The sequence below is a fragment of the Pelophylax lessonae genome (assembly GCF_965119305.1).
Source record: "Pelophylax lessonae genome assembly, chromosome: 1".
Classification (NCBI taxonomy): Eukaryota; Metazoa; Chordata; class Amphibia; order Anura; family Ranidae; genus Pelophylax; species Pelophylax lessonae.
The window spans coordinates 587,965,948-587,982,502 of NC_138768.1; the positions used below are offsets into that span (position 1 = coordinate 587,965,948).

The 16,555-nt window shown below is 40.0% G+C and overlaps 1 protein-coding gene across 1 annotated transcript in view; it reads left to right on the plus strand.

Moving 5' to 3' along the window:
- The window catches only part of LOC309563930 (melanopsin-B-like), a 341,036-nt gene that overhangs the window by 319,057 nt on the left and 5,424 nt on the right, over positions 1-16,555 (plus strand). The window contains exon 9 of the mRNA XM_082268561.1: positions 6,992-7,135. Within this exon, the coding sequence (XP_082124687.1) occupies positions 6,992-7,135 (144 nt within the window). The remainder of the gene's footprint in view (positions 1-6,991; positions 7,136-16,555) is intronic.

Genomic DNA, 16,555 nt, shown 5'->3' on the forward strand with positions numbered 1-16,555 from the left:
TTATCTGGGTAAATGTTAGATAGTCAACAGGGAATCATAAAAATCACCCAGAAAATAATGTGTTATCTATGGGGTCCAAAGTTTGTTTTTTCATTTCTTGACTTTATCATAAAAAAATATTTTTTTAATATATACCACTTGTTTATCTTGTGTTACTGAACTAATGTACTGACTACTCCGCAGCCCCTAAAAAATAAAAGTCAGAGGCACCCCAAGCTAATTCAGTAAGTCTTTGATGTGCTAGGGAAATAAAAGTTTGTAGCTAGGCTCAGTAAATGCAAAGTTAACTGACCCATGTGCTGTCATATGGCAAGGTTTTTGGATTTGAATGGAATTTCTCCCACTATTTTTCCTGTCTGATAACTATTTATGATGGGTTGACTTCCAATGGCCTCCCATTTGTTTAATTCTCACTCTACAGACATATACACCTTGTCTTCAGTTCTGAGAAATACCCTGAATAAATATTGTTTCAGTTCACATTATATACATTTTTTTGACACTTCTTTGGAGTATTGCATTCTTTCTTGACTACATAACTAGATGAAACCGTTAGTGACAAAGGCTACGAAGGCTGCATGTTCAAAGGGGATACATTCAAAGTTTCATTTGATAAGATAGATCAGTGGCTCATCAAACTCAGCAATATGACAGTAAGATACAATTTCCAGCCAATAGGAACTCCAGATTGAGTATATAGATTTTGAAGTTACCCTAATACATCAGTCATGAAATGAAGCCTTCATTTATTTTTGAGTTTATAGATTCTGAAGCTGTTACAGATACATAAATCATGAAATAATGCCTTCTTTTATTTTATTATACTGTACATAATTCTGGCTAATGTAAAATAACATAGTTTTATATGTTAAAATATTTAAAGTCATATTCTTTCTGCTTTACAAAATGTAATTATTTAGGTATCAGGAAGCAAATGTTATCACATTATTTAATGGAATGATGCACTTCAAAATTGGAATGGTATGCAGTAACAAAATGCATTACCTGACTGGTTGGAAAAGCCAATTTTGGGTAATAACAATAGCCTATACAGAGCAACCTGCATTAATGCAATGGCTTATGTTTAAACAGAATGTTATTCCACAGTAAATAGACCAAAATTTAGAATAATAATATTATAAAAGGTCTAGCAAGCTGTATTTATTTGCATTTTTTTTAAAGCCTAGGTGATAGTTAGTTACCTTTCTGCTCTTTACGCAGTTTAAAGCATTTAACCACGTCAGTACTAAGCACCCCCCCCCCTTCCTTCCCAGACCAATTTTCAGCTTTCAGTGCTCTCGCACTTTGAATGACAATTACTCAATCATGCTACACTTACCCAAATTAAATGTTTTTAATTTTGTTCACAGAATTAGGGCTTTCTTTTGGTGGTATTTATTTACTACCTGTTTTTTTATTTATTGTGATATAAGCGAAAAAATTGTGAAAATTTTGAAAAATAAAAAAACAACAACATTTTTTTACTTTCTGTTTCAAAAGAAATCCAATAAAATCTAATTTCTTCATAAATTTGGGCCAGAATGTATTCTGCTACATGTCTTTGGTAAAATAAATCCTGATAAGTGTTGATAATAGGTTTGTGTGAAAGTTAAAGAGCCTACAAGCTAGGCTACGTATCATTGAAAATTTATCTATCCTGATGTACTGACTACCTATCTCATTTCTTGAGGCCCTAAAATGTCAGGACAGTACAAATACCCCACAAATTACCCCTTTTTGTAAAGATGACAGTCCAAGGTATTTAGTAAGAGGCATAGTGAGTTTTTTGAAGTTGCAATTTTTTGCCCACAATAGTTTGGGTAATGAAGATTTTTTCCCACAAAATTGTCATATAACAAGTTATTTCTTTTATATGGCATAGATAAACTTGCAATTACACCCCAAAATATATTCTGCTACTCCTCCTGAGTATAGCAATACCACATGTGTGAGACTTTTCCACAGCCTGGGCACATACAGAGGCCCAACATCCAAGTAGCACCCTCAGGTGTTCTAGGAGCATAATTTACACATTTCATTTCCTGAGTACCTACATTTTTAAAGGCCCTGGATAATGTTTTAGCCAAGTGGACAGATGTGTGCAGATGATCCCTGGGACAGATGTGTGACAGATGTTGATCCCTGGGATGTGGTAGATGTTCACTGGGACAGATGTGGCAGATGTTCACTAGGACAGATGTGGCAGATGTTCACTGGGACAAATGTGGCAGATTATGGACAGATGTGGCAGATCACTGACAGTTGTGGCAAGTGATTACAGACAGATGTGGCAGATGATTACAGATGTGGCAGATGATGATGGCCAGATGTGGCAGATGTTCACTGGGATAGAATATTTTACTAGGACAGATGTGTGACAGGTGTTTTCACTGTGTTGGGGACACTGTTTTTGGGACACTACCTGGGTGGTCAGTGAGGAAAAAGCAGTAAAAGTGCTGTAAACTCACTGATTTATGGCTGGCAGCACAGATCTGCTCTTCTTCACCTCACTGACAGGCTCTGTGTGAGAAGAAGCAGAGCCGATCACCGTTACAATGGCTGTGTTTACATTACATGATGGCTGTGATTGGAAACAGCCATCATGTGATCAGGAGGGCCAATTACAAAGCCCTCCGGCCGAGCTGTGCTTCACTGTGTCTAGGGAAAACAGGCACACCAGGATTGCGCAGCTGCACGGGCACGCAGCTGCACAATCTTCCTCCTTCTGAAGGACGTTCAGGAACATCCACTCAACAACATCATCAGCAGTAATCAGCACAGGTTTACAAAAGGGCGCTCTTGTCAAACCAATCTGTTAACATTCTACGAGGAAGTGAGCTGTGAGCTAGATAGGGGGAGACCAGTGGATGTGGTGTACCTGGATTTTGCTAAGGCATTTGATACAGTTCTCCACAAGCGCTTAATTTATAAAATAAGGTCTGCAGGCATCAACCACAAGGTTTGCTCTTGGATACGCAACTGGTTAAAAGGGTGTGTCCAAAGGGTGGTGATAAATAATGCATACTCAGACTGGTCTGGGGTGGTAATTGGGGTCCCCCAAGGCTCAGTCCTGGGACCAACCTTGTTCAATTTATTCATAAACAGCATTGAGGACGGGATCATCAACTCAATCTTAGTTTTTGCAGATGACGCAAAATTGGGCAGGGCAATAACTTCCCAACCTGAGGCAGAAATCTTACAGAATGACCTAAACAAAATATCAAAGTGGGCAACCAAATGGCAAATGAGACATAATGTGGAAAAGTGTAAGGTTTTGCACTTGGGGACTAAAAACAAAAAAGCACAATACACTTTAGGGGGGGGGGACCTTTGGGTGAATCAAAAATGGAGAAAGATCTGGGAGTCTTAGTAGAAGATAGACTAAGCAATGTCAAGCTGAAGCTGCCAAAGCCAGAAGGATATTAGCATGCATAAGGAAATTAATGTATTCCAGAGATAAAACTATAATCCTACCACTGTATAAAACTCTGGTCTGACTGCATCTGGAGTATTCTGTCCAGTTCTGGTCGCCAGTCCTCAGAAGGGATGTGTTGGAGGTGGAGAGAGTTCAGAGAAGGGCAATTAAACTAATTAGGGGATTGGAGGACCTTAATTATGAAGAGCGTTTACAATCGCTTGATTTATTCTCCCTGGAGAAGAGACGCCTGAGAGGGGACATGATAGCAATTTACAAATACCTCAATGGTGATCTCAGCATAGGAAAAAAAAAAACAATTAAGTCGCAAGGATTGCATGAGGACACGAGGCCATACAATGCGATTAGAGGAGAAGCGTTTTAACCTCAGGCAACGCAGGGGGTTCTTTACTGTTAGGGCTACAAGACTGTGGAATTCTCTGCCACAAAAGGTAGTTACTGCGGAAAGTATGGCTACTTTCAAAAGACTCTTGGACGTACATTTCAAGGATCAGAACATTCAGGGGTATGTGAAATTATTATGGCCACACACACACCTACACAGGTTGAACTGGATGGACTATAGTCTTTATTCAACCTCAACTACTATGTAACTATGTAAGGAGGAAGCATGCTCCTGGCCGTATATGTGCAGTGGCCGGGTGGCAGGAGGTTAAGTTAAATTTTACATACATCATTAGTGGCTGCTAGGTTAAAACACTGCATTTCTAATTCATTATGAGAATTTGTCTTGAGCTATTTATTCCTTAAGCGCACGTTCATATTGGTTCGATTTGACATGCGGTTTGACATGTCAAATCACATGTCAATTCAGAGCCATTTGCCTGAAATTGCACTTTGTGAATTGGTGCGACGCTGACTTTGTGGCGCCACACCGATTCCTAAAAGTAGTTTCTGTACTACTTTTGGTGACTTCGGGGGGCAATTTTCATAGACATCTGAGCAGGAACCCGCACAGATGTCTGTGAAATCGCCCCCGAAGTCGGACTGAAATGCTGGCTTGAAATCGTGCAAATTAAGCTGAACTGGCACGATTTCAAAATGGCCTCAGTGTGAACCTAGGCTAAAGTTTGTGTGAACACACGTATTAACAAGCAAGCTGCCAAATAATGTAGAATGAATTCATACTTATTGATTACATGAATGCATATGCTCCTTTCTCATCCTGGTTCTCAAGTGCAGCAAGGTTAACTCAATGTGCAGCTGCTCTTTTGATAGGGAAGCTCCTAATAGAAGCCAGGCTATGCAGGAAGTGTATCAGTTAGGCTGGCTGTGGGACTACAGGCGCACTGTGAGTCAAGGGCAGTTTGATGTTTCACCTACAGGGGGCATCTCCCTGATGCCCTGGGCTCAAAGGAAGTGTTAAATGACAGTGAAATATCATTCAATGTGAAAGAAGACTGGCACTGAACCGCAGATGAAGACACTTAGGACAGTGATATAGTGTTGAATGGACTAGTACTACTGTAAAAAAAAATGTTTTGTTTTGTTTAATTTTTTTATTCAGGAGGTGAGGGGGCAAAACCAATAATATAGTCAGACTTCAGTAGGCACGAGAATATATATTTTTTCTCCCTTTTCACAAACTTTTTCTCATTTTGTACATGTTTCAGGAACAATGTGTGCTGTTAATACTTCAATTTGTATTTGTCTGCATAATCAGAAATTCATAATTTCTTCATACCTTGTTTTATGTGCCACCAAATATTTTTTTCTTATGCCCTTTTATTTTTCTCTCTTTTCTTTTTATAATTTGAGGTTTGCACAAAGGTGAGCATTTTTTAATGCAGTTTTGTCTTTAGTTTGATTACATTTAATTCCATATTTTCTTTACCCTTTGTTTCTTTGGCAATATTATACAAAGTCTAAATGTATTTTTTTGGCTTAAACTTTGTATTGTCATGTGCATTATAAAGAGTTGGATTCATTTACTAAAGAAATAGGGACTGTTTATTTGTTAAAAGGAATACTCTATTTAGTATACAGTAAACCCCCCTCCATTGCGGGGGTTACGTTCCGGACCCAGCCGCGAAAAGTGAAAATCCGCGAAAAAGAAAAACCCTATTAAAATGCATTGCAGGCATGTTTTTTTTTACTGTCACTGTACGTGTAAAAGCATTTTAAGGTCTTTAAACACACTTTTAAAACAATATAAACTAATTTAAACACATAAAAGATACTGAGAGACATAGCAAGAGCTATGGAAAACACAAAAATATTTCATTTTTAATGATTTATATAGTAAAATAACATTACAAAAAAAAACGCAATATATCGGGACCGCAAAAACTGAACCGCGATGGAGCAGGAGTTTACTGTATATGGTAAAGCAATGTTCAATTTGAATAGCCAATCATGTGAAAAGAAATGTTTAAAACTGAATTTATTGCTTTCAATTTAATGAATGTTTGAAGTGAAGTGAATATGGTGCCATCTTATTCACTAGGCCATTAACTTTGCAAAATGTGCATAAACTTTCTAAAGTGAACATTCAGTTTTCAAAATAAACAGTCTCTGTTCATTTAATAAAAAATTCCCCTATGCACATTACATTTGTCTTTAGTAAAGAAGCCTATTTGATATATTTTAATATAATTTAATTTAAATGAAATCACATGCAACTTTTTAGTTTAGATGTGGACCTAGGAATGGAGGCTCATGCCCACCCAAAGCTCTACAAAGCATCTGGGCTTCAGGACCCATAACATAACTTATTAATATTATGAGAAAACAACAAGTTTGTTTTCTCCATATCAGCCATCAACTGTTGAACACCTTACCATGTATAGGTGAAAAAACTGTGTGACACACATTCACATTTCACAATCCTGACAGTCAGTGCCTAACAGCACTTTAACAGAAATCAGGTATAATATTTCAAAAGAAATCAGTGCTAAGATAAATATATACAGTAAGCTGCCATTGCTTTCTCCCTTTGGAAAAAGCTAGTTTATGACTATCTCTGGTTCCAACACTTTCTGGGTCAATGCTTCTTAATAAAGGTTTCCTTTAGTCATATATGGCAAGAGAATTATGCAGAGATATTCATTAAATGGTTTAATTAATTGGCTAAACGTTCCAAACTGACAATGCTTATAAGTACAGTTTATATCACACATTGCTTTGAAAACTGATAGAACCAACATTCATCCTTGTGTTTACATTCCTATAAACTGGGTAATGTTGCAATCTTGAAGCAAAGAAAAATTTAGAGGTTCCCACGTACATGAGATGATTTGAAGAAGACTCAAATGCCAAGCAATCCTAGTTTTCTAGTATCTCAATGGGGATGCTTGTTGATGCCAGCCAATTACAGTATGTCAGCAAACAGCCTGGTCGGATCTCAGGGGATCAAGAGCAATCATACAGGTAGATCCAGCCAGCCAGTCTATTCCTCCCACTGAGATTGTTCAGGCAGGGATTGTCTGCAGATTTTATAAAGCACCAAAAGCCATACGTTTCCTTTACAAAAAACTTGACTTCTGTTATTCTTTCCTAATATGACCAAATGGAATTATTTATTATCTGTGAACACAACATTTGTTTTCCATTTAGATACTCAGTGACATAGAACAAGAAGCAATTTACAAGAACACATGCTTTCAAAGAAGCAATTCCTTTTCACTGAACCAAAAACGGGAACAGAAGGGAGAGATGCTACTGAAGGCTTGGAGCTGCAATGCTTTACCAGAGGGGAAGGTAAAGTATACTATGTGCCCAAATTACAGTTAACAAAAAAATTATAAAATAATATACTGTATATAATAAAGTCATTTGTTGAATTAATACTTAAAGTGTTATTAAACCCACAACAGTAAAATTAGTCTGTATATACAATAAAGCATGCTCGTTACACTCACTGTGGAACCTAAGGGGTTGATGTTACGCATTGTGCAAAAAGACAGTTTAAACCTGTCTTCTGATCTTCCCCTTCTTCCACTGTCCCCAATCCATCTCCTGATAACACAGAGCCTTTGGAGTCACTCTGCACATGCTCAGTTTGGTGTATATTGCTTGCTAGAGTTTTTTTCTTGGGAAGGTGCATATGATCAGCACAGGGCCGATCATCAGAGGGTCAGGGGTCCAGCAGCCTCATAGGACAGTCAGAGGAGAATGAAAACTCCTCCTATAAGGTTTAACCAGACACTGATAGAATTCACAAGACTGCTTTAAACTGCTGAAGAGAAAAAGGTAATTAGCAGTTTATATTTACTAAAATAATTGTATTTCCATGTTCTGCGGGAGACCAAATATAGGGAATGCAGGGTCCTGGGTATAGTAACACTTTAAAATTGACAAAAAAAATTGCTTCCATCTGGTATTAACAAATCATTAGCTTTCAATATGGTTTTAAAGAGATAAGCTAAACACAGATATTTTGACCATGTGCTCTTAGCAACATTCACCATTTATAGCGCTACCTAACTGCATTATGAACAAATTGGAGCTAGGGGCATTTGGGAAATTCTGTGGATTTGTAATATTGGTAAACATCATTCTCCAAGTTTAATATTCTGCATATAACATATATTCTGCATATATTCTGCAGTTTAAAGACTTCAGCTCTGTGAAAGGTTTACCCCCCTTCATGAGCAGGCCATTTCTTGTGATACGCCACTGCATTACTTTAACTGACACAATTGTACGGTCGTGCGGCGCTGTACCCAAATAAAATTGATGTCCCTTTTTCCCATAAATAGAGCTTTCTTTTGGTGGTATTTGATCACCTCTGTGGTTTTTATTTTTTGCGCTATAAACAAAAAAAGATTGAAAATTGTAAAAAAATATATATTTTTTTTACTTTTTGCTATAAACCACATCCAATAAAAAAATCTTCATCAGTTTGTGGGTATTTTCACTGTCCTGGTGCTCCAGGACCTCGAAAATTGTGATAGTAAGCCAGGTAGTTGGATGTATAATTTATGCCCCTGGAATGCCTGAAAGTGCTCCTTAAATGTTGGGCCCCTCTATATGGCTAGGCTGTGAAAAAGTTACACGCATGTGATAAGCCATTCTTGGGAGGAAGAGTAGAATGTGTTTTGGGTTGTAATTCTGAGTATGCCTATGCTGTGTGTGAGAAATCTTATTAATTTGACAACTTTGTGTAAGAAAAAAAAATAATAAAATTGGGGCGGAGCTTGGCCACGCATGCAAATACTCGCTTAGATCTCCCTCTCTGCCAGCATGGGAAAGATACCCGATTGTCCCGCCTACTACAGCCATGATTGCTGCATACCATTAGGCAAGACAGCTCCCGATGACCTCGCCAGACATGATGCGGAAGAAAACTCCGCCGGTGGGCACTCGTAAGCTTACTGACTTCTTCAGTGGCTCAGAGCCCGGAGACAGCCAAAATAGCGTCCGCTCATTTCACAGATTGACGCTGCCAGCTCCACAACGTGCTTCTCCTACAGCAGCCCAGAGGACATACATTGTTCTACCCTGAAGGGGAACTGTGCCAGAGACAGCACAAAGAGGGCAGTCTTCTATCCCACTAAGCACCAGTAAGCAAGAAGCATCTCACATTTCAACAGGCTGCATTAATGATAATGACCCTGATTCCGAGGAGGAACAGACAGCCACTCTTGCTGCTTTACCGCCTACTGATAGCTCTGTATCTGAGAATGTGCTTAAACCTATGCTTCTTTCTCTACAAAAAGATCTTAGGAAGGACATGAATAAATCTATTTTTCACATGCAATCTCAAATTCATGACCTGGGGGAGTGCTCAGGTACACTTGAACACCAATTGAGTAATTATGTCACCACATATAATCAATTGGTTGACGCACATCAACATCAAGTGGAAGAGTTGCAGTGCATTACTGCACAGGACCACTCTTGCAGAAATAATATCAAAATCAGAGGCATCCTAGAAACTGTTTCCCCTGCAGAGCTGACCTCTTATTTGCAACAAATTGTTAAGCTTCTGGTCCCCTCGCTCACTACCCTAGGTCTCACTATCGACATGGCACACAGAATTTTTAAGCTGCCACACATCCCAGCAGAAAAACCTTGAGATTTACTAGCTCAACTCAATTTTTTCCAATCTAAGGAACGAATACTCCTGTCCGCTAATAATATGTCAGCATTTACAGAGTTCTATGTGGCCTTAAAGTAGAAGTCCACCTTAACACTAAAATCCCTGCATCTACAGGCATCCTTGATCTAACACTAAGTTATCTAACCTATCTAGCCCTGTCCTCTGCACCCGCCTGCACAACAAAGCTGCAGCTGACAGGTCAGCGATGGATTGTGTCAGATCGGCTTCAAAAAAGGTATGTATACTGATTTCTTCTTTACAGGGCTAGATAGATTAGTGTTAGATCATAGATACCTAAAGATGCATAGATTTTAGTTTTAGGGTAGATCTACATTTTAACACTCTATAGAGATATACCTGCAGCCACTGCCCAAAAGCGCAAAGAGCTTTCATCTATTACATCCGCCCTGAGGGATTACAATATTACCTACAAATGGGAATTCCCTATAAAGCTTATTGTCACATTCCAGGGCAAATCAGTGACCATCCACCAACTCATTCCGGGCTTGAAAAATCTCCAAAATTGGGGCCTATCCCTACCTCCAATTGCTACCCTTTCTAATGCTACATTACCACATCTCAGATGTATGACAATGACCTGATAACACCGGACAACTGCCACTATGACTGACCATCATAGGCCTTCGTAGCCTTTACAGCTATTCATACTGTTCTCTGTGCTGGGTTCTCATGTTCAAACCAGTTGACATTTGATCTTTATTCTTATTTGTTATTTTTCAGTTATTACCCTCCTAACCCAGGGTACTGGTGTGCTATGTACACAAATTTGTATACCTGTTTCTGTATCCTCCTACTCTGACTACCACCTTCCTCTCCCCCCCCCCCCTCCCATGGACTGGTATGTTCTTTTTTTGTTTTACACCAGATAGTCTAACCTGCGGATTTTTTATCTTTTTTGCTGTGGAGGAAGGAAGTCGAGTCGGGGGCACGGCCACAGTGGCTTCCAACTCACTGAAGGCAGAGGCTGCCTTGGACGGGAAGAGGGGGGGGGGCAAGCACCGCCGGATTACAAACAGACTGAGTTCTCCTGCTTACCCGGCGGCTGCTGTCATACAAAGCCCCGCCTCCTTGACCGGCTCCTATGATAGACAGCACATTGGTGACATCTATAATAGGAGCCAGTCCAGGAGGCAGGACTTCGTATGACAGTGGTCGCTGGGTAAGCAGGAGTTCCCCCCTCTGTGTAATCCAGCTGCTCTCCTCTCTCTTCATTGCAGACTGCATTGGATGGACACGCACTGCTGAGGCTGCATTGGATGGGCACTGATCAGGCTGCATTGGATGGGCACGCACTAGGCTGCAAGTGCGGTGCGATTTTTGGCTGCTGCGGGTGACTTGGGATGTCTGCAGTCCGCCTGTGACAGAGCCGGAACTATACAGGGAGCAACGGCTCTGTCACAGGTGGAGTGATATAAAATGCACTATGCCTGTGACAGGAGGCATACAGGAAGCAGCGGCTCTGCTCTCTACTGCAGCCGCTGCTTCCTCCAGCAGTATCCACAAAACCAGCAGTACCTGCCAGCAGTAATTGCACCAGCAGTAACCGCAGTCTGCAAAATAAGTAGAAAGGGTATGTGCAAAATTTAGACTGTCATGTGAAAGGTAATACCTAGTGTCTTTGACCTCATATGCCTTGTAGTGTCTTTGAGAGTCGATTCTCTCACGTTGCCCTTGTTAAACATCTGAGAGGTTTACACCCCCTCATATATATTGTCATGTCGCTTAAAATGCTATCCTTGAATGTTAAGGGGCCTACTAGCCCTTTTAAGAGCTCATTGTTATGGCGAAGCTCTTTCTGCTAAGTGTGACGTTGTATGTGTCCAGGAGACACATTTAGCCGCTTCTAAGCCACCAAAATGTTCTCATCTGAAATTCCCCCACAACTTTTTTGTCAATACTGATTCCAAGCGGAAAGGAGTTATGGTAGCTATCCGTCACTCAGCTTCCTTCCACCTACACTCCTTAGATGTTGATCCCAATGGCCGGTTTCTCATTATCACAGCGATAATTAATAACTATCGTACAACCCTGGTTAACCCTTATGCTCCCAACACCCACAAGAAATCCTTTTCTTAAATCTCTTTTCTCTAAACTTCAACCTTACAAATCCAATCCTATAGTAATATGCAGAGACTTCAATGTAGTTGGTGACCCCTCAATGGACTCTACTAACCCTACTCATAGGTCACCCTCCTCTCTCCTGTTCCTTATCTCCTAAGAGAACCTTTTCAATCCCTAGCTGTGTAAACATGGCAATGAGAGAGATTTTATCTTCTATTCTTTCTCACACAAAGTTTACTCTAGACCCAGTCTCTTTCTTCTAAACAATTTTACTTTATAGTAAGCATCCTCAGCCTCTATCGAATTTACCACTTGGTCCAACCATGCACCTGCGGTAAAATCCTGGAACCCTCTATTTCAGCTAATAGCTGCACTCCTTATCTGTGGAGACTAGACTAGAGACTAGAAACCAAAAACAGATTGACTCTGCCCTTGAGAATTTATTCATAACCAATTCTAGTTCAGTTTCTGGCCCTACAATTGTTTGGAATAGTCCCAAGGCCTTAGAGGAATACTCATCATAATTTCAGCCCATAAAAAACCCCAACATATGCACTCCATTACCCAACTTACCTCCCAAATACATCTTTTGGATTCCCAAAAACAAGCGACAATTTGACCCTGTCACTGCTGCCAAACTAAAAGACTTACGATCGCAACTTAGTGAACTTTTTCAACGTTCCTCCCACATCGACTCTGTCTCTCCTTTTATGCATTAAACAACAGACTTGGTGCCTTCTTAGCAAAACAACATAAACATAAGGTAGCAGCCTCTAAGATACCCTTCTAAACAGTTAACAACAACTGTAAAATCTTTAACCCCTCAGAAATTGTGAACCAGTTTTGTCAATTTTACTCCTGATTATATAATCTGCATGACACTCCCACCTCCTCGCCTTTAAACCCAGATGCACTTCATCAGTTCTTAGACTCTATTAACCACTTGCCGACCGCCTCCTGTAAATTTACTGCGGCACTCAGTTGCTTACAGGCAAAGCAACATTGTACTGCGTCGCTCGCCCATGAGCCTGTAGGGGGAGATCGACGTAGTAGCGCCCCCGCTTCGTTCCCTGCTGAGCCAGCGCGTGTGACCGGTGGCTCCGATGGCCGCCGGCCACTCGCGATCTCCCGCAGGAGAGAGAGAAAGACAGACGGCTTGTGGTCTCACTAAAGTAATCACAGAGGCTATGCAATCCTGCTATGTAGGATCGTATGTCTCTGTGATTACATCACAAGCCACGCCCCCCATAGTTAGAATCACGCCCCTAGGGACATACTTAACCTCTTGATCACCAGTAAAGTTAACCCCGTCCCTGCCAGTGTCATTTTTACAGTAACAGCGCATATTTATAGCACTGATTACTGTAGTAATGTCACTGGTACTCCCAAAAGTGTCAAAAATGTCAGTCAGGGGTCCGATCTGTCTGCCGCAATCTCACAGTTCCGCAAAAAAAATTGCAGATCGCCACCATTACTAGTTATAAAAAACAATAAAAATGACATAAATTACATAAATCTTTTCCGTAGTTAGTAAACGCAATAACTTTTGCACAAACCAATCAAAATACGCTTATTGCGATTTTTTTACCAAAAATATGTAGCAAAAATGTTAAAAATTTTTGATTTTTTACATTTTTTTGAGAATTTTTATATAAAAAAAAAAATGTGAAAAATACTGTTATTTTTTCAAAATTGTCGCTCTTTTTTTGTTTATAGCGCAAAAAATAAAAATCGCACAGGTGATCAAATACCACCAAAAGAAAGCTCTGTTTGTGGGAAAAAAAGACATAAATGTCATTTGGGTACAGCGTTGCATAACTGCGCAATTGTCCGTTAAAGTCACGCAGTGCCGAATCGCAAAATAGGGCCTGGTCTTTGAGCAGCCAAATCCTCCGGGGCTTAAGTGGTTAACCTTTCATCCATATCTGACTCACAACTTGCAGAACTCTCATCTCCGATTACCCCAACAGAAGTATCTAAGGCTAATAAATACCTCCCATTACATAAATCTCCAGGCCCTAATGGCTTTGTAAACAAATATTATAGACAATTTAATGATCGTTTGGCTCCCTACCTGACTGACACCTTTAACAGTACTATAAACAAGTGACCAAGGTGCTGAACCATGAATTTTAAAAGTTTATTTATTAAGCATTAGCTAAGACTTACATAGATGTCTTGGACCACAGTGGAGGAGATGAGGGGGAATCCACAGACTGTCATAGCACAGATCAGGGGGAGGCAGCGGCTGGGTGGTGGTTAGCCGGAGCAGGATGGATGCAGGCAAGCCACCTGACGGCCAGTGTGGGATGTTCAATGCAATGATGAACAAATAATATCTGTGCTCGGTTTTAAAATGGAATAAAGAAAATACATAGGCAGCCAGCACCAATAGGTAAGATTGTACACCCACAACAATATATCAACAGCAGGGTGCAGCGCCACTAATAACAATGATCAGTCCAATAAAGGAATGTCCATATATAAAAATCAGTTGTATCTGGAAGAGTCCCCACACCAAATGTCATGAATCCTAGAAGCACAAATCACCACTGTGAAAAAGGAGGGGGTCCTGCTTACCAGATTTTGTTGACCCTGAAATTATAGAGAAGTCAACGTAATCGATCTATGGCTGGACCAGAAATTCACAGTGTCATCTGAGTTGAAGCCACAGTTCACCTCCTCTCCAAATCCTTATTGCACTCCCAGCCGGGAGGTAAATGGACACACCTCAGAAATGTGAAAATACTGACATGGTGTAGTAGTTCTAAACAATGTATTTGGATAAAACAAAGAAGGACACTTACATATATATAAACGGATAAAAGCATATCTATCTGTAAACAATGATGGCCATGGCATGCTTGCGTCATGTCATTTCTGTCTTGCGCGTTTCATCATCAATAGACGATGTCGACCCATCGCAAGCGTGCTATAAATAATGCAAAAAAACTGAAATGACCGGAACCGGAAGAAAACCTTCTTGCTTGCACTTCACAATGCGCTTCAAAGGAAAGAAGTGGAAATATGCTACTCATTCATGTATGCATTCCAAACGGAGGAAACGGGTCAAAAATCCTCCGATTCATGTTAAAAATATGACAGGAACGACATATGAGGAGTGAGTGCATATTTGACATAAATAATCATGAACAAAAGTTACATAAAACAATACAAAAAGGGAAAAAAAATTCAAAAAAGAATTTAAATCCAATTAAAACCTAACAATAAAACCTAATCAGGCACATAGTGAAGTGCTGTCTAGTGAATATTGAACAATATTACAATTAAAAATACAAAGCAAAATGACAATGAATGAATAAACCGTAAAAAATATAAACAAAGAATATCATTAAAAAATAATAACAAAACGAATTCCAATGTGATACAGACATCAACTGTTATTCACAATACAATTGGTATCCCATTCAATATTCAAACCAAAGGGAGTATAACTTTTGAGGTCATAAATCCAACAGGTGTCAAGTTTAGAGATCTCACGTCGGACATGACTCCCTCTCCAATGTGCAGAAAAATGGTCTATGCCCAATGTGATAGTACCTTCAGTTTTCTTACCATGGCACTGGGTATAGAGTTTAGACACACTATAGTTGGGTAACCCTCATTTGATGATACCTAAGTGTTCATTAACCCTTACTTCCATGGTTCTGATGGTACGAACTACATATTGTAGGCTGCAAGGGCACTGCAAAAGATATACCAAATTTTTGGATGAGCACATAATAAAGGCCTCAATGTTATAGACTCTACAAGTGATCTTAAAATTTAAACGTGCACACCCTCCTGTCCCTTACGGAATTATTACGGCGTACAACACATTTGCTGCACAGGAAACCCTGAAGATCCTGAAAGAAAGTAGTTCTGACAGAATTATCAATGATATTAGGAGCCACTTGTAACCTTAAAGTAGTGGGTATAATCCCTCTCTACTCTAGGCTTATCCTCCAGCAAATTAGCTCTATTACGGCTTCCTTCATCAGAAATGATCAAATCCAATTCAAGGAAACGATGGAATGATAAAGCCTGCAGATGATGGGCAAAAAAAGCGATGGACAGCAGGGGTGCCCGAGATCTCGATGACCAACGCACTTGAATGGGAGGCTGCAAGCCAGGGGTACTAACTGCCAGAGAAGTCGATCCCCAAGCCGCAGCTGCGGTGTATCCTCATACACTGTGCAGTCCTGTGTAGACCTTGTGCAAGGGATAGCAGTGGGTAGGTGTACACGTTTCGGGTCCTGCCCCTTTTTAAACGACATCTAACAGTATTATAGATTGTGCCTCCTCTCCCCAAGAATTTTTACAATCCATCATTGTGACTATACCCAAACCAGATAAATCCTCGGATAACCCTGCTAATTTTCTCTAAATCTCACTCCTTAATTCTGAAACAAAATAATATGTAAAAATCTTAGCTAATCACATTTCCCAACTAACACCATCCCTTATCCACCCTCATCGAGTGAGGTTCGTCCCTGGTCGCCAAACGTCAGATGGTACTCGACGCTCCATCAACCTTATCCAATGGGCTGAATATCCTAGCATACCTTCCTTATTGATCTCTCTTGATGCTGAAAAAGCATTTGATAGAGTACATTGGACATACATGACTGAAGTGCTGTAGAGGTTCGGATTCTAGGGACGAATCAGCCATTACCACCCTGTATACATGTTCTACCACTAAGGCCTTGACTTTAGGTTTTCTCTTAGCTCCGTTCTCTATCACAAATGGAAAGAGGCAAGATTGCCCTATCATCTTTTCCCTCATTATGGAACCACTAGCTGAACATATCTACACGAATCCTTTATTATCTGGAATAAAAGTTGACGACACACAGCACAAAATTGGCCTTTAAGCAGACAACGTAATTCTCTTTCTCACTACCGCCCCTCTGTCAATTAGTTGATCATTTTGGCACCCTTTCTTTATATATATTGAACTATAGCAAATGCCACATGCTCCCCGTTTGCCTAGC